This window comes from Eptatretus burgeri, chromosome 3 (assembly GCF_056783735.1).
Source record: "Eptatretus burgeri isolate ZD-2024b chromosome 3, Ebu_testis_v1, whole genome shotgun sequence".
Classification (NCBI taxonomy): Eukaryota; Metazoa; Chordata; class Myxini; order Myxiniformes; family Myxinidae; genus Eptatretus; species Eptatretus burgeri.
The window spans coordinates 146,228,045-146,250,697 of NC_140963.1; the positions used below are offsets into that span (position 1 = coordinate 146,228,045).

Sequence of the window (22,653 nt, forward strand, 5' to 3'; positions counted from 1 at the left end):
TAAGCTTTTGTCTTCATCGGAAGAAAGATCGTCCATGTCTCAGTTGTAAAAATGAAAATCCCGTCTGGCAGAAACTTTGTCTGGTGAATCACTTATAAGGCAACGACGAGGAAATTCCCTAAGCATTGGGTGCGGCCACAGGAAATGACAGCTTGGAAAATAACTGGGCGATTGTATGAATCATTTACAAAACATACTTAAAATGGTTTTGATTCAAATGTTTTCAGTTCGTGTTCTGAGATAAAATATAAACACGAGACCTTGTCTCACAGAATAGTTCCTATTTTTTCACAGCATGACTGTCTAAAACCACACAGCACGACCGTGTCAAAAAACACTTCCTCATTTTCACGGCATGAACTGAAAACATTTGAAACAAAACTTTTTTTATGGCGTGGTTTATACACAAAAATGATTTGCAACTCGGGCGGTGGTCAGATGAGATCATTAAGAGAAGTTTATCATTTCGTAATGGCACAAAAGGGGTATCTTAAAAAATATAAAGATTCAAATGTTTTGTTTGTCAATATTTTAGATGGGGATTATTGTGCAAAGAAAATTAAACTATTGAAGGAATTTGAGAATGAACAAATCTTTATAGGTTCAATGAGTGAGCTGATCAACCTCCAGGTTAAAAGGGGAGACAAATAAATATACCTTAGGATAGCCTGGTTATATATATATATATATATATATATATATATATATATATATATATATATATATATATATATATATATATATATATATATATATATATATATATATATATATATATATATATATATATATATATATATATATATATATATATATATATATATATATATATATATACAAAGCCTGGTGTTGGCCTAGTGGTTAGGGTGGCGGCTTGGGATCCCAGTGTCCCGAGTTCGAATCCCGCTCAGCTGCTGAATTAACACCAGGGGGTTGACTCAGCCTGTCATCCTTCCGAGGTTGGCGAAATGAGTACCAGTATACTGGTCCCGGTGTATGCCCCGGTTAGAATAGGTGTACCATATCCCTGTGTTGTAAGAGGCGTCCAGGAAGGGCATCCGACCATAAAAGATTGCCTCACAAAAAGCCAAACCCCTGCACAGCAGGGAAAAACGGATAAAAAGGGGGTTTATTTTTTAGGGAAAAAAAAAGGGAATCGCTGAAAATCCCCTATTCATTTACATGGGGAAAAGTGAGCTAGAACCAGTATATTCACCCTACTTACCTCCACTCGGCTGAGTTGTTTACATTTTGTACGCGACTGATCGGTCGGATCTGAACCTTCACCAAAATCGAATTGGCTTGTTCTTATCACCTCACAAACTTATCCATCTAGTTTTGGCATAACTTATCGACAAATTTTTGAAATCTCATGCGATATATAGTTTTTGGCCACATCTCCAAAGTGGTGAAGAATCACTTGAAAAATTATCGTATCCAGATCTGGATTCGAATCTTCACCAAAATTGAATAGATTCGTCCTTGTCATGCTCCTAACCTGTCCACAAAATTTCTCCGGAATCCATCCATAACCTTTTGAGATATTGTGCTTTATGTCATTTTTGGCCCGATTTCTCAATGGTGAAGAATCACTTGAAAAATTCTTGCATCCGGATTTGAATCTTCACAAAAATCGAATCAATTCGTCATTGTCACACACCCAACATGTCCACCAAGTTTAATCCGATTCCGTCCACAACTTTTTGAGATATCATGCAATATTGTTTTTAGCCCGATCTCTCAATGGTGAAGAATCACTTAAAAATGAAATAATTCTCGTATCTAGATCCAGATTCTGATCGTCACCAAAATTAAGTCAATTCTTCCTCGTGGTACTCCCAACCTATGCACCAAGTTTTGTGTGAATCCTTCCATCACCTTTTGAGAGATCATGCAATCTCGTTTTTGGCCCTTTCTTTCAATGTTGAAGAATCACTTTCAAAATTATCAGATCTGGATCCAGATTCAGATCTTCACCAAAATTTTATCGATTTGTCCGTGTCACACACCCAACCTGTCCACCAAGTTTCGTCCAAATCCATCCATAGCCTTCAGAGATATTGTGCTATTGTTGTGGGCCGGGGGTCGGTGGTAAGGAACGGCCGCCAGGTGGAGCAGTGGAGCCGTCTCCCACCGAACACCCGGAATTTAGGTCGTGACTCTCGGACAACTCCGAAGGTCACGGGTCACTTAAGGACCGTGCTCGCCAATTCTCTGATGGCGTGGGGTAGGGTAAATTGTCAAATTTCAATTTACCTAAGTACCCACGTTGTCAAATTACTGGGAAAGTCACACCCTGTCGAACCGGGTCGCTCTAGCGACCTCGGTCCGGTGTAACCGAGCAGAATTACCAAAGTCCGTCGGTCCAAACAACAACTTACAGCCCAATCGGCTTACTGGTTCTCACGCACGAACCGTGCTGGGTCAATAATGGGAAGCACAACAACGAGCTGGTACATTGAACAATTTGGGTTTATTTACAATGGGGCAGGGGAGCACAAAGAGCAGAGTTAAAACCGAATATGAGAAATGCAATTTATACACAAGCAAACACTCAGCAATTTCTACTTAAGGACGGGGCCCACGGACACACACACACACACACACACACACACACACACACACACACACACACACACACACACACACACACACACACTCAAAATAAATGGACCCGTCGGGTCTTTATTCGGTCCTCCGGCCGAGGAGGATAGTTCAGCTGAGGGAACAGAGCCTGGCCAAGTACCTTTCCACCTCGTGCGGTCACACCGACTCCAACCTCCCATGGTGGGACTCGAACCCACGACCCAAAATCCACGAGCCCACGATCCTGGCTGCTCGACCACCACCACCACGAGGAGCCCCGCAAAAGACCGCAGACCACGACCGCTGACGATGACGGCTCCAACGATGCACTCCTCACTCCCCCACCCCTCCTCCTTCCTCACTCCACTCTCCCTACTCTCCCTCCCCTCACCCTGTCCTTCCTCCTCTCTCCCTATCCTTCCTCCTCTCTCCCCTCCTTCTTACTCCCCCCACCCTTAATATTCCTGTCAATGAAGTGACGGTTGTATTTGCAACAACACACTAATAAGTGTGTGTGTGTGTGTGTGTGAGTGTGTGTGTGTGTGTGTGTGTGTGTGTGTGTGTGTGTGTGTGTGTGTGTGTGTGTGTGTGTGTGTGTGTGTGTGTGTGTGTGTGTGTGTGTGAGTGTTCGTCTCCTCCATAACTCCAAAACCATGAAACCTCACAGCCAAAACCTTTGCATGGATACTAACGAAATTCCAAGGGAGTGCATGAGTGAAAATTGAGTATTGGGCTGAATTAAAACACCCCTTTTGAAGATAATTAATGGCCTTATTTAATTACCTCCTTTATCAGGTGCACCTCGGCCACCTTGCTCTCTGGGTCTTAAGCCGTATCCTGGGTTATCAAACTGGGGTCTGAAGCCACTCAGTTTTTTTGGTCTGCTCAACCATACCTGGACTTAGAACAGGCCGCAACGATTTCTTTTCGATAATTTTTTTTGTTTTTTTCACTTTCCTCACTCATATTATCGAATGCCTGTTCATCATAGCAACAAATCGCTGGGTACATTGAAATGCTTATAAACACCCAAAGATGCCAGAGTTTGTGGCTTTATTTCATTTCCACACATGTGATAACTGCAAGAATCTCTAAAACTAAGACGAATTACAAAATTTAAGCTCCAGAATCGAACTTAGCTGAAGTTCCGACTCCTAAAAGAGTGTTCATTTGTCCAACCCGGACATATTTGACATCGTGGGCGTCTCCAGGAGATGTGTTTAATATGATGGTTCAGTGATTGCTAATCACGTGCCAAGTGAGCTGTTTCTTATCATCTGTTTTGTTGGAGTCATTAAGACACTTGGCAAGTATTCTACATTATTCGCACTGTCACCAACTATCATACCGATCAACTTGAACAAAGTTCAGGGGCCACTCGCTCCATTGGCCACGTGTTGTTCTGCAGTGCAACAGGCAGTGAGTGGCTGGCTCGCTGAAAATGTGCAATTTTATTTTCCACGACATTTCCCATTTTTCTATTATATTATTAATATAATTAGCAGTCTATTAATTATATTATATTATAACTGCACTAGAAATCGAAGTGTCAACATCACTGTCATACCGAAGGAAGAAAAAAAAACCAGGGAGTCTGGAACACTGACGCTAAACATTACCTCGACGTGTTTCAACTTATGAGTAACTTACAAGTAACGTCTGTCGACGTGTGTCAACGATTGCGTAACGTGCCTACAACACGTTACTCGTAGGTTAGAAATAAGTTTCGGGTACGCTAAACATTACCTCGACGTGTTTCGACTTATGAGTAACTTACAAGTAACGTGTGTCGACGTGTGTCAACGATCGCGTAACGTGCATACAACTTATGGCCAGCGTATGCGGAACATGTGAGTCATACGCTGGCATACGTCGAAAAATTTCAAGCATGGAAAATTTGTCGACGAGCTCGGCGTACTACAACGTATGCCAGCGTGCTCTTAACGTATACAAAACTTACCCATACGTATTTGACGTGTGCCAGCGTTTTAGACAAATTTTTCATACGTCTGCATACGCTGGCGAAATCGTCAAGGTGTGACAGGGCCTTTAGGAAAGCAAAATGGATTATATGATCACAATGAGTAAAAAATGTTTTCAGTTTTGAAGTAATTAATTGCTACATCACGTAAGAAGAGCCGAGAGGTACACATGCACACTCAGCTATCTAGCCTGTGTTTGAATCCCGACCGAGCTATAAACTGTCCTCCCGGTGTTTCACAGGCAGGGTAATTCATCAATGTGTGTGCCGTCTCTCGGATGGACATTAAACTGAGCGTCTCATCTGCCAGAATCCCTTTCCCCCTCCCCTCTCCCAGCCCTCTCCCTCTCTCACTACTCTGCCTCTCTCACCCCCATCCCACCCCTCTCTCTCCCTCCCTCCCAACTCTACCCACCTCTCTCCCACCCCTCTCCCACCCCTCTCCCTCTTTCTGACCCCACCCTCTCTCTCCTACCCTCCCCCCAATCAATGCTGCCCCACCCTCCCCCTCTGTCGAGGAGACTGCAGCATGTATGAATGAGATTCGGAGTGAGCCGACTGGAGTGGTGCAAAGGTCGCTGCATGTATGAGCATGCATGCATGCATGCATGCAGGCAGTCCTTTTACAGGTACACTACCGGTAAAAAGTTTTATAACACCCCCATTTTTCCAGTTTTTACTGAAATTTAAGCAGTTTAATGTTTCAATGTACTCTGAAATTAAAGCAAAGACAAATAAACAATTGCAGATAAAAAATAAATCATGGAATCGTTTTGTTGAACAAAATTTAATCTAAATTTTTGACTCATCAAAGTAGCCACCTTTTGCAGATATAACAGCCGAACATACTCGTGGCATTATTTCTTCAATGGAAATCAAAGTGTTCAGAAAGTTCTTCCCAACACTGTTGCGGAAGTTCCCACAAATGTGTTGCACTTGTAGGTTGTAGCCTGGAGGTATGTTTTGGGTTGTTATCTTGCTGTAGGGTGAACCCTTGACCAATTGGGTGTAGACCAGAGGATATTGCATGGCGCTGCAAGATGCTGTGGTAGCCCTTTTGGTTCAGGGTGCCAGTCACTCTGTGCAAGTCGCCGACACTGGATCCAGCAAAAGAGTCCCAGATCATCATGCTTCCTCCTCCATGTTTGACAGTTGGTGTCACACACTGAGGAAACATCCTTTCGCCTCCTCGATGGCATACAAAAACCCTGCGTGATGAACCGAAGATTTCAAACTTTCATTCATCGGTCCATAAGACCTTCTTCCAGTTTGCAGTTGTCCACTGGTGGTGTTTCATGGCCCAGGCAAGCCTCTTTTTCTTATTTTGCCATCTCAGCAATGGCTTTCTTACTGCCGCTCAACCTGTCCAACCTGCAGCTCGAAGTCTTCTCTTCACAGTTGAAACGGAGACTTCCTTACTTCGACCGGTGTTAAGCTGTGCTTGAAGCTGCTGTCCTGTGAGCCGCCCATCACGCAAGCTGTTGACTCTCAGAAACTTGTCATCTGATTGTGTTGTGGCTTTGGGTCTGCCAGACCTCTTCCTGTCAGAGTTTCCTCCAGTTTCCAAGTGCCTTTTGAAGGTGTAGGAAACTGTACTCACTGACACCTTGGCTTCTTAACAATTTCTCGAAAGGAAAGACCTAAACTTTTAAGGGTTATAATGGTCTGTCTGTCTTCCTTTGTTAATTGTCTTTTTCTCACCATTATGAGAGCAATATACTACTTCATGCAGTGCAATATTGTCAAAATAATGCTTCAACCCAGTCTGTTCCAACATTGCTTTTATACAGACAGAGGGTTTGCAACCAATCAACAAAAGTTTTGACACCAGTAGGAATTGTTTGCATCAACTTTCAAGGCTTAATTTACTTCCATTGCTGCAGAACAGCTGCAGTTGCTAACCCATTACTTGTTCCCTGAAAAGGGCCTTTTTAACAACTCTGAAATTTACATTATTTTTCAGTTTTTGGTAACCTAAACTTTTCTTTTTTTTACCTCTGGCAGTTTACCGCTTCGCTTTGTTCCATTTCAGGTTATTCACTGGATTTGAACTGCTAAAATTTCAGTAAAAACTGGAAAAATGGGGGTGTTCTAAAACTTTTGACCGGTTGTGTAGATAGGGTGGGTTGTAAATTCTCCCGCCCCAGGTCTCTAAAGTATCCGTGTGTGTGTGTGTGTGTGTGTGTGTGTGTGTGTGTGTGTGTGTGTGTGTGTGTGTGTGTGTGTGTGTGTGTGTGTGTGTGTGTGTGTGTGTGTTGTGTTTTATTCGTTATCTCCATGTGCGGTACAGCGTCTTCCCAGGTCTCGAAGTATCCACTTCCATTTCAGTAAGGGTTTTTTTTGTTTTCAGTGATTACTTTTGGTTCATGTGCCCACAAATTTTCTGGAACTGGGATATCAAAGTTTTCGTAGATGTGCCAGCGGATTGCCTTACAGACTCCATTTTGTCAGTGTCAGTACAACTGTTTTGACATGTTTTTTTTTTTGTGTGTTCAGTCATTAAGCATAACACTTTCTTTTTGCCAACTCCACCTACAGCCCTCACCTTTGTCTCTTTTTTTTTTTTTCCTCCTACCCCCCCCCCCCCATTTCCTCTCCTCTCTCTGTTGCTCTCTCTCTCTCTCTCTCTCTCTCTCTCTCTCTCTCTCTCTCTCTCTCTCTCTCTCTCTGTGTCCCCTCCTTGCCCCCCTCCTAATAAATTGCAGCACTCCCACACGTCTGTCTCTCTCTTGTTACCCTCGCCAGAGGAGAGGGAATTGCATTTGGGTCTATTTGTCTGTCTGTCTGCACAGAACTTTCGTGATTTTCTCCGCAACTGCTTGTCGGATTGAGACGAAGTTTTCACCTTTGGTGCGACTACTCATGTAGAATGTTTTGATGATAATTATGATGTCCTTGGTCATGTGGTGTGGCAGCCATATTGGAAAAATGGAAAAACTTTGGACCTCTGTATCTCTGAAACCGCACCAAGGAAAAATTAGAAACTTGGCACAGAGCAAGTACTCCTTATGGGGAATAAGTAATTTTTTTTTTGACATCATCGGTGCACTCATCATGATATCATAATTGCATATGTAGAACGCCACATCCGATCAGTATGAAAACTTTTGAGGGTCATCTCCAGATAAAATGGTCCATAGAAAAAAAATAATGATGTCATCGGTCATGTGATTCAGCAGCCATATTGTTTTTTTAAAAAATAACCTTTAAATATCCTCTTCTCTCAAGTGACAGAACATATTGAGGAAAAACTTTACAGGTATGACCACCTGTCCATGAGGAATAAAAAGTTCACACATATGATGTCATTGGTTACATGGTTTGGCAGTCATGTTTGATTTACCCTAAAACCTAGAAAAAATCTTCTCCAGAACGACTGGGCAAATCGAGGGGAAACTTCACACAAGTGTTTCACAAGTCATGGTTGTACAAGTGTTTTTAGGAACAATTGATCGGTCACATGGTTTAGCAGCCATATTAAATTGAAGAAAAATATTAAATGATGTTTTCTCTGTAACCGTTTAATCAATTAATGTGAAACTTCGCATTTATGATTGAGTAGAGATGGGGAATACCTGTTTTAATTTCAACTTGATCAGACACATGGTTTGGCAGCCATGTTGGATTTACCTTCAAACTTATTAAAAAATGCACCACTCAAAAGAAGTCCTGGTGAAGATCTGCAATCTCTGATTGATCTTTTTCTTCTTGTGTCTGTCTGTCTCTCTCTCTCTCTCTCTCTCTCTCTCTCTCTCTCTCTCTCTCTCTCTCTCTCTCTCTCTCTCTCTCTCTCTCTCTCTCTCTCTCTCTCTCTCTCTGTCTCTCTCTCTCTCTCTCTCTCTCTCTCTCTCTGTCTCTGTCTCTGTCTCTGTCTCTGTCTCTGTCTCTGTCTCTGTCTCTGTCTGTCTCTCTGTCTGTCTCTCTCTCTCTCTCTCTCTCTCTCTCTCTCTCTCTCTCTCTCTCTCTCTCTCTCTCTCTCTCTCTCTCTCTCTCTTTCTCTTTCTCTTTCTCTTTCTCTTTCTCTTTCTCTTTCTCTTTCTCTTTCTCTTTCTCTTTCTCTTTCTCTTTCTCTTTCTCTTTCTCTTTCTCTTTGTCTTTCTCTTTGTCTTTGTCTTTCTCTTTCTCTTTCTCTTTCTCTTTCTCTTTCCCTTTCTCTTTCTCTTTCTCTTTCTCTTTCTCTTTCTCTTTCTGTTTCTCTCTTTCTCTTTCTCTCTTTCTCTTTCTCTCTTTCTCTTTGTCTTTCTCTCTTTGTCTTTCTCTTTCTCTCTTTCTCTTTCTCTTTCTCTTTCTCTCTTTCTCTCTCTCCCTCCCCTTCTGCCCCCCTTCTCCCCCCTCTCCCTCCTCCTCTCCTCTCCCATCTCTGCCTTTCTTTCCCACCCCTCGTCTCTGTCCCACCCCTCCCTCTCTCACTCCCCTATCTTCTCTCTCCTTTCTCCCACCCATCTCCCTCTTTATGAATAAATACAATGATCATGCAGTCAAATTGAATGCTAAGATATGAAAATGGCCGGGAAAAGCTATGTGACATAATTCATGAAACGTTTGCACCGACTCTGTCTATTTTAATATTTCCTTTGCTTTGACAACCAGCCAGGACGTATAAGATAGGAAAGAGCCAAAGAGTGAATGACATTGAATGAATGGCACAAATGAGTGAATAATGATGTACCACACTGTTATCACTGCCTCTGTGACTAGGACTGCTTGAGAGGGACAGCACGGTGTTGGACCTTACAGTGCTCTTTGACTGGAATGGAACAATCAGCCACCGTGCTCCTGCGTGCACGTCTCTGGAGCTCCACCTTTCTCGAGGTTCAATTCCTTCACAACTACAAACATTGTTATTCATTCTCCATGGCTCAGCATCATGCTTCCCCGAGATGTGTCACAATCAATCACAAACTCCTGTTTAAAATTCATGAAAATTGGACACTTGCCCAAACAAAGTGGTCATGGAGACGTTGTTTTAATCTCTTGTTAAAGTGCATTGCTCATGCTTTGTGAGTCATTGTTTTGTCATCCCCCCTCCTCCTGTCCCACATTCTGCTCCAACCACATTGTATTCTCATTCCTCCCATATCTAGCATAATGCTATTCATCATTTGTCCAGAGATCACTCCATATTTCCTCCTCTTGAAACAAAAACACCTGACATGATCACAATACAGTCAATCTGAATAAGAATGCAGGTGTTGTGAGAACAATTAAGTGCTTCACAAAGTAAGATAAATATGACTTTTGGAGAGTTCTCAATGATAGGCTGTGAAACAAGTGTGACGTCACAAATTGTCTTTGGTCACTCATAAACAAGTCATGGCCGCCATCAGAATGAAAATAACTGGAAAGTTCAATGATTGGAGCATTTTTCAAATAATATACAAGGTGAATATTTGATCATGATCACTTGTAAGCATTCTCATTTGTAAAACTGTGGACTTGCCTTCACCAATTAACCATGGCCACTCAAATCTATTTTCATTTTTATATTATGAACTGAAAAGGAAGCAAAACGCCCATTTCCACATCCGTTTTGAATGACATAATGATCCTCGCCAAATCACGATCTGGTCCTCTTTTTCAGTATGCCCTCAACCTGGTCACGACATATAACTCCAAAGGGTTTATGGAGTGAATCCTAAAACCCAGTCATGAGGTATAAACACTTTGGGTTGATGGAGTAAATCCTAAAACCCGGTCACGAGACGATAACACTTGGGACTTATGGAGTAAATCCTTAAACCCGGTCACGAGACAATAAAACTTGGGACTTATGGAGTAAATCTTTAAACCCGGTCACGAGACGATAACACTTGGGGCTTATGGATTAAATCCTTAAATCGGTCACGAGGCAGTAACACTTGGGGCTTATGGAGTAAATCCTTAAACCCGGTTACGAGACGATAACACTTGGGGCTTATGGAATAAATCCTTAAACTCGGTCACGAGACGATAACACTTGGGGTTTTCGGGAGTGCTCTTTGATTAAGTCGAGACATCCACCACCCTAGTATACCACAATATTAGCAATCTAGCATATGCCTCCTCCCAACATACAATAAACAAGAAAGAGCGATCAGAAACTGCAGACCCTCACCAGGACTTGTTTTGTCTGGTGTATTTTGTGTGGCAAATAAATGGAAGGTTGTCCTAAATGAAAGGTCGTTGATTGCAAATGAAACGTCTAAATGATCTAGTTCTAAATGTGGTCCTGTCAACGGTCTGAAAAGGTCTAAATGGGTCTAAATGGTCCAAGGGACTTGAGGGTTTTAATAGGTCTTAGGGTTCTAAAGGGTCTAAAGGGTCTTGGTGGTCCAAAGGGTCTTAGGGTTTTAAATGGTCAAATATAATTAATACACAAACTGACATTCTGTATGGACAAACAGACAAACATACAAACAAACACCCAAAATACAATACCCTCTCCTCTTGCGAGGCTAATATTGTTAAAACCATGATTCCAAAAACCATTACGCTAATTTATCCCCCTCACCCCCCTCCCCCCACCCCCGAACACACCTCCTCCAAGCTTGTATTGGCCTGCTTATTTTTGGCAAGCCCAAATGACCCACAAACAAATAAGAACCATAGCACTACTCCACCACAAACCCCCTAAACTGAGCTTGAGTTAATTTGACCTGACATGGTCTCATTTTGCTTCACAGGAATTCGACAATATTTCTGAGATGGAAGTCATCACAAGGGCAAAGATTGGAATTACAACTCAAGGTGCAAACATCATCATGAAAAACGCCAAGCTTCATGGATATTTGGTAAACCCTCTCTCTCTGCACACTTGGATCATGATGGGAATATACTTTTATGTTGTTTCTCTTTTGTACACAAAGTCGAGGCTTGTGGAGGAGCAAGAATAAAGAATGGATTGTAACATAACAGAACAAGAGGAACAGCAGAAAGAGAAGGCTGGTGTTGGCTTAGCGGTAAGGGTGGCTGGCTTGGGATCTTCAGTTCCTGGGTTTGAGCCCCTGTTGGTCGTTGAATTAACACCAAGTGTGGTTGACTCAGCCTGTCATCCTTCTGAAGTCGGCGAAATGAGCACCAGTGTACTGGTAATAGGGGCACTGTATCAGCGGTATAGCTGTACCCTCAACCAATGATGCAACCAGCAGCCACAGGCTGCACACGAAAAAGGGGAAGAAGCAGAAAGAGAGGTGGGAAACACAGGGTTGAGGGGAAAAATAAAGGGAGACTTGGACAAATAAGGGATGGGGGGGGAAGAATGACGGCTAGGGGAGAACACATGGGGCGGACAAGATGGATACATTCACAAACTCTCAGGATGCAGCTTTGGGAGTTTGCTCGCCATGTTCCATCCCTTAGACTCTTAGAAAATCAGATCAGACTATTAACTCACGGCTTGGTAATGCGTCCATTGGGTATTTCTATAAGATTTTCATCTCATAATCTTGCCTGCATTCTCTTCTGAATGCGAATAATAAATTTCGCCAGGTGCTGAAAGAAGGAAGTACTTCATTTTTACTCTGTTTGTTTTCTTAGTTGTTACTTGGCAAAAAAATTTTTATGCCAAGTATGTTGGTCTGTTGCGCTTCTCTGTCTGGTTGGCTGTCACACGATTTTTGGCCATACTTTTCAAGCAATCTTTCTGAAACTTTTTATGTCTATGGGTGACTGGCCAAGGACACCAACGCTTAATTTTGGTGAAAGTCCGAATCCAGATCTGGATGTCAGAATTTTTCAAATGATTTTTCACCATTGAGAGATAGGGCCAAAAACGATATACAGCACAATATCTCAAAAGCTTATGGATGGATTATGAGAAAACCTTGTGGACAAAACCTTTGGAATGCCACTCGGAAGAATTGTTTCAATTTCGGTGAAGATCCCAATCCAGATCTGGATATGAGAATTATTTAATTTTCAACTGATTCTTCACCATTGAGAGATGGGGCCAAAAACTTCATCTGGCCTGATGCAGTAGAATCTGGAGAGTTGGCGTATGCTTGAATACAAGTGCATTTGAAAAATAAGCACACACGGGCCTCCATATTTGATTTCTCCATTTAAAATTAGTGCATATAAAAACGCCATCGTAAAGGTCCTGTCACACCTTGACGATTTAGCCAGCAATGGCAACGAATAAAAATGTATGTAAAACGTTGGCGTACACTGAAATTTTGATGTTTTTTAAAAAAGTTTTGATCATATTCATAACGTATTGGTCGTATGCATAACATATTAGTAACGGGCGCAGAACGTTTCGTTGTCTTATAGATAACTTATACCAACGAATGCTTAGGCTGTTGTTGGCGTTCACAACCTATGCTCAACGATAGTTTAACTTAGGCATAGCACGCTGCACGTATCGCCGACGAACTCGTGGCGTAGCCTGTTAAAAACCTGCCGCACGCTGATTTAAATCATAACTGCCTGAGAATTGGAAGTGTCAACCACGCAGTCACACCTTGACGATTTAGCCAGCGTATGTCGACCTATGAAAAATGTGTCTAAAACGCTGGCACACGTCGAATACGTTATGGGCAAGTTGTGTATACGTTAAGTGCACGCTGAAAAACGATGAAGTACGCTGTTTTATTTCGTGGTACGTCTAGTACGTTGAGAAATTTCAAGCATGCTGAAAATTTTACGACGTACTCGCCGTATGGCTCACACATTCCGCTACGCTGGGAATAAGTTGTAGGCACGATATGCGATCATTGACACACGTCGACACAAGTTCCTTGTAAGTTACTCATAAGTCCAAACACGTCGAGGTAATGTTTAGCATACCCGAAACTTATTTTCTCCGTCAAGGCACATTTTCTTTTTTCTCTTTGGCTCCGTGAAGGCACGTGACGAAATATCTGAAGTTGTTGTTGACGTGTTTCGACTTATGAGTCACTTACAAGTAACGTGCCTCGACGTGTGTCAATGATCGAGTAACGTGCCTACAACACTTCACTCATAGGTTATAAATATGTTTCGGGTACGCTAATCATTACCTCAGTGTGTTTCGACTTATGAGTAACTTACAAGTAACGTGTGTCGACGTGTGTCAATGATCGCATCACGTGCCTACAACTTATGGCCAGCGTAGCGGAACGTGCGAGTCATACGCTGGCATACGTCGTAAAATTTCGAGCATGCTAAAATTTGAGGACAACCGTAAAGTACAACGATGAAAGCCAGCGTACTACGACGTATGGCAGTGTTTTTCAGCGTGCTCTTAACGTACACAAAAGTTACCCATAACGTATTCGACGTGTGCCGGCGTTTTCGACAAATTTTTCATAAGTCGGCATACGCTGGCTAAATCGGCAGGGTGTGACAGCGCCTTAAGGCTTTGAAAACTGAAAATATTATCAACTCAAACAGGACAGTATTTCGTGTTTTATTAGCATTTGTTCATAAGCTTTAAGTCCGAATTTCTTACACATCTGGTACTTGTACTTACAAGAGTTGTGCGTTCAAAACAACGTTGTTCATCAAGGGTTGTGAAAGGGTGTTTTCGGACAAGGGTTGTGAAAGGGTGTTTTTGGACAAGGGTTGTGAAAGTGTGTTTTACAATGTTTTACGACCCTTTTACGATAGTCAGAAAACAACATTTTTCATGAAAATTGAAATGGACACGCCAGTGAAACGTCGAACGTACACCCGTGAAAACCAGTAACAGACATGTCATAAATTCGGACTTAACATGAGGACTTTGATGCAAATGGTGAAGAATGAGGAAATAATTGTTCAGAGTGCTAATGGTTTGAAGAAGATGGGCCTTTGACCCAGACATGAAAAATGAACTTGTTGCGGAGTTTAAAGAGATACTTGCTAGAGGGCTGAAAATGTATTTAGTATTTGTTTCCGAGGTAGAGACAATTGAAATTGCAAAGATGTAAAAACTGACATCTATGCAGCCAATATGAAGAACATTTACCATTAAAAACACGTCATGGCTCTTTGAATATAAGCACATATATGCTCTTCTAAATCTAAAAATAGGTGCATATGCCTATTATCCAGATTCTACTGTGTCTCAAAAAGTTGTGGACGAGTTATGACAAAACTGGGTGGACGAGTTGATTCGGTCACAAGAACAAGCCAATTCGATTTTGCTTCAGGTCTGGATTCAGATTAGACCTATCAGTGGGACACAAAATGTAAACTGTTCTGCCTGGCAGAGGTACGCACTCCACCGAGTGCTGTTCCATTTCGCCAAGTGTCACTCTAGGAGTGATTTTTAATTGTACACTGGTCCTTCGCAATTCCACATCAAGGCGATGCATCACGTCATCGCCGAGTGAAGAAGGAAGTACTGTTTTTACTCCGTTTGTTTGTTTGTTGTACACCGCTCCTTCGCAATTCCATATCGAGGCGATGCATCACGTCATCGCCGAGTGAAGAAGGAAGTACTGTTTTTACTCCGTTTGTTTGTTTCTTGTACACCACTCCTTCGCAATTCCATATCGAGGCGATGCAACAAGTCATGGCCAAGAGAAGAAGGATGTACTCAGTTTTTACTCTGTTTGTTTGTTTGTTGTACACCGCTCCTTCCCAATTCCATATTGAGGTGATGCATAACATCATCACTGGGCACCAAAGGAAGGGAGTACTTAGTTTTTGTTGTGTTATTTCTTGTTACTTGCAAAAAAAAAAAAAAAATTGATAAGTATGTTGATTGCCTCCATTTGTTTGTTTGTGTTTGTGTGTGTTTGTTACTTGGCTAAAAAAAAAAAAAAAATTTGAAAAGTTGGTTGATTGCTTCCATTTGTTTGTGTGTTTTTGTCTGTCCGCTCACCTCCAGCCCAAACCTCTCAACCGATCGTTCTGAAATTTTCAGAGATTAATGTCACCGAACCTACGACGGTCACACATTGAAGTTTCATAAAATTCGGTCGACGGAAAAGGTCTACACAGGCCAATTTGAGCCCAAATTTCTAAAATCCTCAAATTCCATCCGATTGACTTGACATTTGAAGAGCATTTGCATATCAGGTCAGTGAATTCAACTACCTATTACTTTTGAGGTTATCATAGATCAAAAGGTCAACAGAGGCCAGAAGGTAAACCCAAAATAGGCCAAATTTTAAAATTGTCAATCTTCATCCATCCATCCATCCATTGGGACCATACTCTGTGCAGAGCGTTGGTGCTGCCGAAGCAGTCTCCTTGGCTATTGGGCACAATCCTGGATGGGTCGCCACTCCGACACAGGATACCAGCATGCTGGCACTCATTTTGCCGACCTCGGAAGGATGACAGGCAGAGTCAACCCCACCTGGTATTAATTCAACCTCTGAGTGGGATTTGAACTCAGGATTCGAGGATCCCAAGAATGTTCATCCGATTGACTTGAAACTTGAAGACCATTTACATGTCATGTTGCTGAATTCAACCACCTACTAATTTTGAGATCACCTTAAGCCAAAAGGTCAATATGGGCCAAATTGGACCAAATTTTCTAAAATCCTCAATTTTTATCCAATTGACTTGAAATTTGAAGACCGTTTGCATATGAGGTCACCAAATTCAATTACCTATTAATTTTGAGGTAAACTTAGGCTAAAAGGTCAACATAGACCAAAACGTCAACATTGGCTGAATTTTCGAAAATCCTCAATTTCAATCCAATTAACTTGAAATTTGAAGAGCACTTGCACACCAGGTTCAACCATTCAACCATCAATTAATTTTAAGGTCAAAAGGTCAACACTGGCCTAATTTCTCAAATTGATAGATAGGGCCAAAAACTAAATATATCACAATATCCAAAAAAGTTGTGAACGAGTTATGACAAAACAAGGTGGATGAGTTGAATAGGTGACAATAACAAGCGGATTGCATTTTGGTTCGGATTCAGCCCATTAGTGGGTTACAAAACGTGAACTGTTTCACCTGGCAGAGGTATGCGCTCTCCCGAGTGCCATTCTCCTTTGTGCTGTTTTGCCAAGTTGTCACTCCAGAAAGGATTTTTCATTTTCTTGTTTGTTTGTAAGTCTGGGTGATAACTCAGCCATCCTTTGAGCTGGGAAGCTGAAATTTTGGGACAAAAGTGAAGATGTACTTTGACAAAAACTGTATTTTGTGTTTTTCTAAAAATCAATTAATTGATTAATTACTTAATTATTATCCATTTATTAATTACGTATTTGTTTTATTTCTCATCCTGGCAATATCTCAGGCACCTTTTGAGCTCGGAAGCTGATATTTGGACATGACAGTGACCAAGTGATTTGGCTATAAAGAGTATTTTTGATTTATTTATTCATCAATTAATTGATAATTATTCATTTTTCGATTAATTACTTGATTTTCAAAAATATATAGATTTGGATGAAACAGTGGTGCTTTAGATATGCTATTCGGCAATTGATTGATATATCAATTATTTTACGATTATTTCTTTATTTTAATTATGCAATTAATCAATTATTGTACACTGCTCCCTCTCAATTCCATCTCTATGTGTTGCACGGCGACATTTCTGGGTACCGTCAGCACCCTGGCAATGTTGTGCGCTGGAGGATTTGTTATTTATTTATTTGGCATGGGGGTGGTTTACTTTAAATGTAGCTTTCCTTATCAGAGCTTTTCTCTCAAGGGATATCAAAGCAGTGAAGGTTGATAAAATTTCCCATTTTTGCATTGAATACAATGTGGAGTTTTGCGTATTTCTCCCATGGTTGTGAGTGTCGAGATGAGAGTGCTGTTTGGATTCCCACGTCCCTAGATTACTTTGTCCATTGTGTGATTCAAAAAGATCTCAATGCGAATATTTTTGGAGATAGTTCAGTTGTATTGTCAAAAAGCTGCTGCCAATAATAAATGAAATTCCAAGAGAAAAAAATGAGAGAAGGCAAGAGGAGAGAGAGAAGAAAAGGACCATCGGCCTTTAGATGAGCAATTTCACCATACGTTACCTGGGATCTGCTGGCTTATTCTTATGAGAAAGTATTTTGAAAGCTCGATCAAAGTAAATTGGCAATGGTTGAAATCAACAGACGCTGATTGAAGCATGCAAAACGGCTTGGGAAGCAAGGAGAAGCCGACATTTCAGGTGTTAACCCTTCATTGGAGCAAAGGTGCAATCTTCATGAAAACGAGTTTCCCATTCTAAAATTGACAAGATATTGTATATATATATATATGGTAGATTGGTCCAGGATTCGTATGGGGCTGGCAATCATGCTGGTCAAAAACAGTGTGCCGGAAGAATGCTGTGTATGAGTTGGGGTAGGATTTAAATATTGTGAAGAAGTCAGGATGTAAGGGGAAGAGTTCAGAAGATAATGGCAGAAAAGGAAGGAAGAGAGAGAATTAACAGCCAGTCTGATGCGATTACAAGTTGGCTTTGTGCTGTTCTTTGTGCAATCTAAAATATGTGGTGCTATACTCTATCCTTTATATTTATTATGATGTACTGTGCCCCATGCTTGCTGGGCCCCGTGCTCGCTGGGCACCGTGCGTGCTGCGGCACTGTTCTCTGATTTTATCAAATTATTGTTCACTGTACCATGTGCAAAAACAAACATATACCCTCCGGTTTTATGCAAGCTGAACAAAACTGATCCTTCCACTCACTATAACTGATAGGGTAAGTCGCAGTGCAGTGCCATTTGCTTCACTTCATTGCATTGTCAACCTGGATACGAGCCAGCTAAGCAAAAGGGACACAAAAAGAACTGTTGTGAGTGGTTGGATATGCATTGTTTCGTCAGCACATAGCTGGAGGGTTTATGCTTTATGTAATATAATTGTCATGGATACCTTTCAAGATCTGCTTGTGGACCACAGACAGGATGGTGTGTTGTGGACACATCCTGTCAGTTAGGATCTGTATGAAGCAATAGTCAGAGTGGCATATGTGGTTTTTGGTAGCAGAACAATGAAGGAGTCTTTATTTGATGTACTGTGTGTTGTTCATTTCATGGACCAAAAGGACCCTGTCATCCAGGTTCGTCTAATGGTGTCTCCAGAGATGTCAATCCAGCCATACCAGAGTATACCATGGTGGATCATATTGCTGGCAGTTCTGGCTGGTATCCTCATGCTGGCTCTCCTAATCCTCCTCTTATGGAAGGTGGGTGTTCAGAGTACTCATTTGTGTAACATGTCAAAGGTCGAGTGGTAGTAAGTGGTTTATAATGACAAGTGCATGCTGGACTGCTAGTTCTGTGGATTGAAATTCAAGGTATACTATTCATAGAATGGAACTGTCCTGCAGTAGTTCCTGGTATATTTGTTTACACATGTTAAATATACTTTATGGTAGTAGTTCCTGGAAGGGTAGGACATGCTTACCAGTCTGAAAACTACCTATAAAAGTATCCACAAGGCTTAACCATGCAATTAACTAAACCAGTAAGGGCCTTTTTATACCCTGAAAGACCAGTAATCCTTCAGATTCCTGGGTAAAATGGCCTTCCCCATGTTATTTACAAGTACAGTACATGAATGTCATGTTGGAAACTCAATGTTAAATCCAAGTCAAACCTAGGCTCTCTCATCGTATAATAATCTACCTAGCCACAACTACCCTTTGGTGATGATTACACAGCTCATACATGGACCTGCTCAATTTATCAAGGTGTGCTAAAACAGGATCATGAAGCCAGGCTGTGACAAGTGTCAGAGTGAGGTTGTTATTTGCGACTACAAAAAATTCTCATTCACATCCCATTGCTTCCTTTCTAGTGTGGATTCTTCAAGAGGACAACGCACGAAATGCAATATGAAGCCAAATATCACAAAGCCAAAATTGAGGTTCAGCCCTCAGAGAAAGAGAAAATGGCTACCGAAGCATAGGGCTTAAAGCTTCCGCCATTGTTCCAGCCTTTGGTAAATGCAAATGGCAGTGTGTCCATTCCACGGGACTCTGAGTCAGCCTTTTACCTTTGCTTGGCTTGCAATGCGCCTCAAGTTTACCTGCAATTGCGCAGTTAACTTGTTCCGGTCCATCAAGAGATGGAGCTGTCTGTGCTACGTGTTCATGTTCGTGTTTGTGACGAGGATGGAGCAGTCTGTGCTGCGTGTTTGTGTTTGTGATGAGGATGGAGCCATTTGTGCTGCATGTTCATGTTAATGGTTGTGACGAGCTGTGTACGGTGTGACCACCAAATGGCATGATCTACTCACATCCAATCTTTGAAAAACTGAGCTTTGATTCTGCTGCACTTGCGAGAGCAAGATTTCTTTACATTCATCTTTCCTTTCATCAACCTTTTAATTGTGCTGGCTCTTTATGGCTTCACTCAAATCATTGGCTTGACTTAAAATCAAAACCATATAATGGGGGTTTTCCTTCAAGGATTGGCTGTTACTTTAGTAAGTCCCTCATCGGGAATTACTCGAGTCCCTCATCGGTTTGCATTTTCATGAAGGGTTCTGCAATTGTACCATCCCGAAGGGTTCTTGTATTAACGGCAGCCAATGCTTGCTCTCGTAAGGAAAAAAAAGAGTGCACGATGAAGGAAAAAGTGCTGCACATGCTACCTTTGGTGGTTTTTAAGCTTTTTCTCTGCTGAATGGTTGCACCTGCGGCTGCACATAATCACTTTTGCTTCAATCAATAACAAGGCTGAACCAGCACAGTCTGCAACAATTCTAACATATCGATTGCTCACTTCACGTCAGTACACCGATTACATTGTGGTTCTTCTTCCTTGTGCACACCAAGTTTGTGTTCCTTCCCGCAGTGTGGCTTTTTCAAGCGCTCCCGGTACCAGGACAACCCACCCCAGTACCACGCGGTACGCATCCGCAAGGCCGAGAGGCAAGCAAACGACGGTCATGCCCCTCGGTATCACGCTCGTGGACCACCAAAGAAGAAAGAATGGGTGACAACCTGGCAAGAAAACGAGAGCTATTATTGACAAGGACACACAATGGCTTGATGTTCAACTCCTCTCAGTTGGTTCATGTGTTGCTTTTTTACATTTTTTTTTCACAATCACAAAATAATGTGCATTTATTATTTTATATTATTTGGAATCGAGGTTAGTATGACATTACTTGATAGAGAGGCTCGATATGAGTTTAATAAAAGTGCAGAAAGCTATCATGGGCTAGTATGCAGCCATTGACACCAAACTGCACCAAGGAGAGCATAAACAGAAACAGCGAATCAGAAAACTTATCGATAAGGTTGCATATGAACACGTCCATCATAGCCTCTTCTCTGCTCATGCCGTGTCCACAAGGCTGCCAAGATGTCCTCATATTAGACACAAAGCGTTGTACAAACTCCTGCATAGTTGCCAATTCTACCACTTTGGGTGGTAATCTTCTGCTTTTTGTATACATACTTGAACAGCCTACAGTTTTGTTGTCCAACAATAGCGAAAAATATTGCTTTTACAAAATAATATCTCATCGAAGTGTTTGATCGATTTTCATGCTGTGACAAGGTTTCTGTCGGCCTTCGGGTGTAAATTAATCAGGAAAACATGATTATTCTGCTTTAATTTTGCATAAAAGAGTGTCTTAGAATGCACAGATATAACGTTAAAACAACAAAATTTCCCGACCACGGGAGTGAGGGGGGGGGAGCACCACCCTCCCAGACCACTGCCCTCAGCCCCAGTCACCTCGCTCACTCACCATGAATAATTTCAATCCTTCTGATTTTTCTTCTATTAATGCTGGCAAGTATGCCACTGCCTTAGTTTGAATGGGTTCGGGAAGGAAGCAAGCGGGCTCTACTCGGACGGAGTTTCTAATCAGAGGTCTACTTGGGCCAAGTCACGAATCAGAGGTCGACTTCGGCTGAGTCTCTATTAAGAGGTCGACTTTGGCTGAGTCTCTATTCACAGGTCGACTTTGGCTGAGTTTCTATTCAGAGGTCCACTTGGGCCGAGGCGCTAATTAGAGGTCTCCTTGGGTGGAGTCTCCAATCAGAGCTCGACTCGGGCCGAGTCTCGAATCAGAGATCTACTCGGGCCGAGTCTCTAATCAGAGTTCTATTCAAGCCGAGTCTCTAATCAGAGGTCTATTTGGGCCGAGTTTCTAATCAGAGATCGACTCGGGCAGTCTCCAATCAGAACTCGACTCGGGCCAACTCTTTAATGACTACTTTAACACATGCATTGGATGCCAAAAGCCATTGATGGGCACATGCAAACATCTGGCGGTAGGACGACGACCTCATCACAGGAAGATGTGAAATATTTTGGGGGTGATTTTGTACATATTTTCAAATGCTTGAATGTTTGTGATTCTGTGTGTTCTGTACTATCATCATGAAACGTGTTTGTCATCATTTTTCAGTGTCATCCATTTATGCAAGGCTGTTTTAGCGATAACTTTTTTTTCTGGCTGCAGTTATTGAATTAAGTTTAGGGTATCAACTGGAGCCAGGAAATAAATTTAGTAAAATTACTTCAAACCATTTGATCAATAAGGCATTGCCCTCCCCACCTCCCCCCCTCCCACACACCTCCTTCCACCAATACACCTGTTTGTGAATGTCATGGAATGCAAGGTAAGGAAAGAAAACTTTCACTCTTCCTTTTTATAGTCACAACGTGCAGCGTTTTTAAAGAAGAAAAGCAATTATATTCATGATTGTACTACTGACTAATAATCTCTCGGGATAAGCAAATTATGCTACTTTATGATCCAATCAATGAATGTTATTATGCATTAAAATGAAGTTCTGCACACAAGACTGTTTCCTCAAGAATTATTTTTAAATCTAAAATGTGAATGGACAGCTGGAGATGAGTGTTAATAACAATGTCTGAAAGTTCCAAATCACTGTGATCATTTTCAAATCTTATTGGTGCAAACAAACCTCTCACAGAGAGAGAGAGAGCAAATGGTTTATTTTGTGATTAAAAAAAGAATATTCCCCAAAATGTTTGTTGAATTGGGTTCATTTCACCATGGAGAAATCCACACAATGATCGCCATGTGTTCATTTCACCATGGAGAAATCCACACAATGATCGCCATGTGTTCATTTCACCGTGGAGAAATCCACACAATGGTCACCGTGTGTTAATTTCACCATGGAGAAATCCACACAATGGTCGCCATGTGTTCATTTCAGCGTGGAGAAATCCACACAATGATCGCCATGTGTTCATTTCACCATGGAGAAATCCACACAGTGGTTG

The 22,653-nt window shown here is 41.7% G+C and overlaps 1 protein-coding gene across 2 annotated transcripts in view; it reads left to right on the forward strand.

Annotated features, from left to right (window-relative positions):
* LOC147031225 (integrin alpha-6-like) overlaps positions 1 to 22,200 on the forward strand; it is a 378,714-nt gene extending 356,514 nt beyond the window's left edge. Inside the window, exons 22-26 of one of the 2 annotated variants that reach the window (XM_085876100.1) lie at positions 9,266 to 9,379; positions 11,230 to 11,337; positions 18,492 to 18,617; positions 19,232 to 19,375; positions 20,233 to 22,200. In XM_085876100.1, the coding sequence (XP_085732226.1) occupies positions 9,266 to 9,379; positions 11,230 to 11,337; positions 18,492 to 18,617; positions 19,232 to 19,342 (459 nt within the window). In that variant the 3' untranslated portion in view covers positions 19,343 to 19,375; positions 20,233 to 22,200. The remainder of the gene's footprint in view (positions 1 to 9,265; positions 9,380 to 11,229; positions 11,338 to 18,491; positions 18,618 to 19,231; positions 19,376 to 20,232) is intronic. The other variant, XM_085876099.1, reaches the window with a different exon arrangement.
* The last annotated feature ends 453 nt before the right edge of the window (positions 22,201 to 22,653 follow it).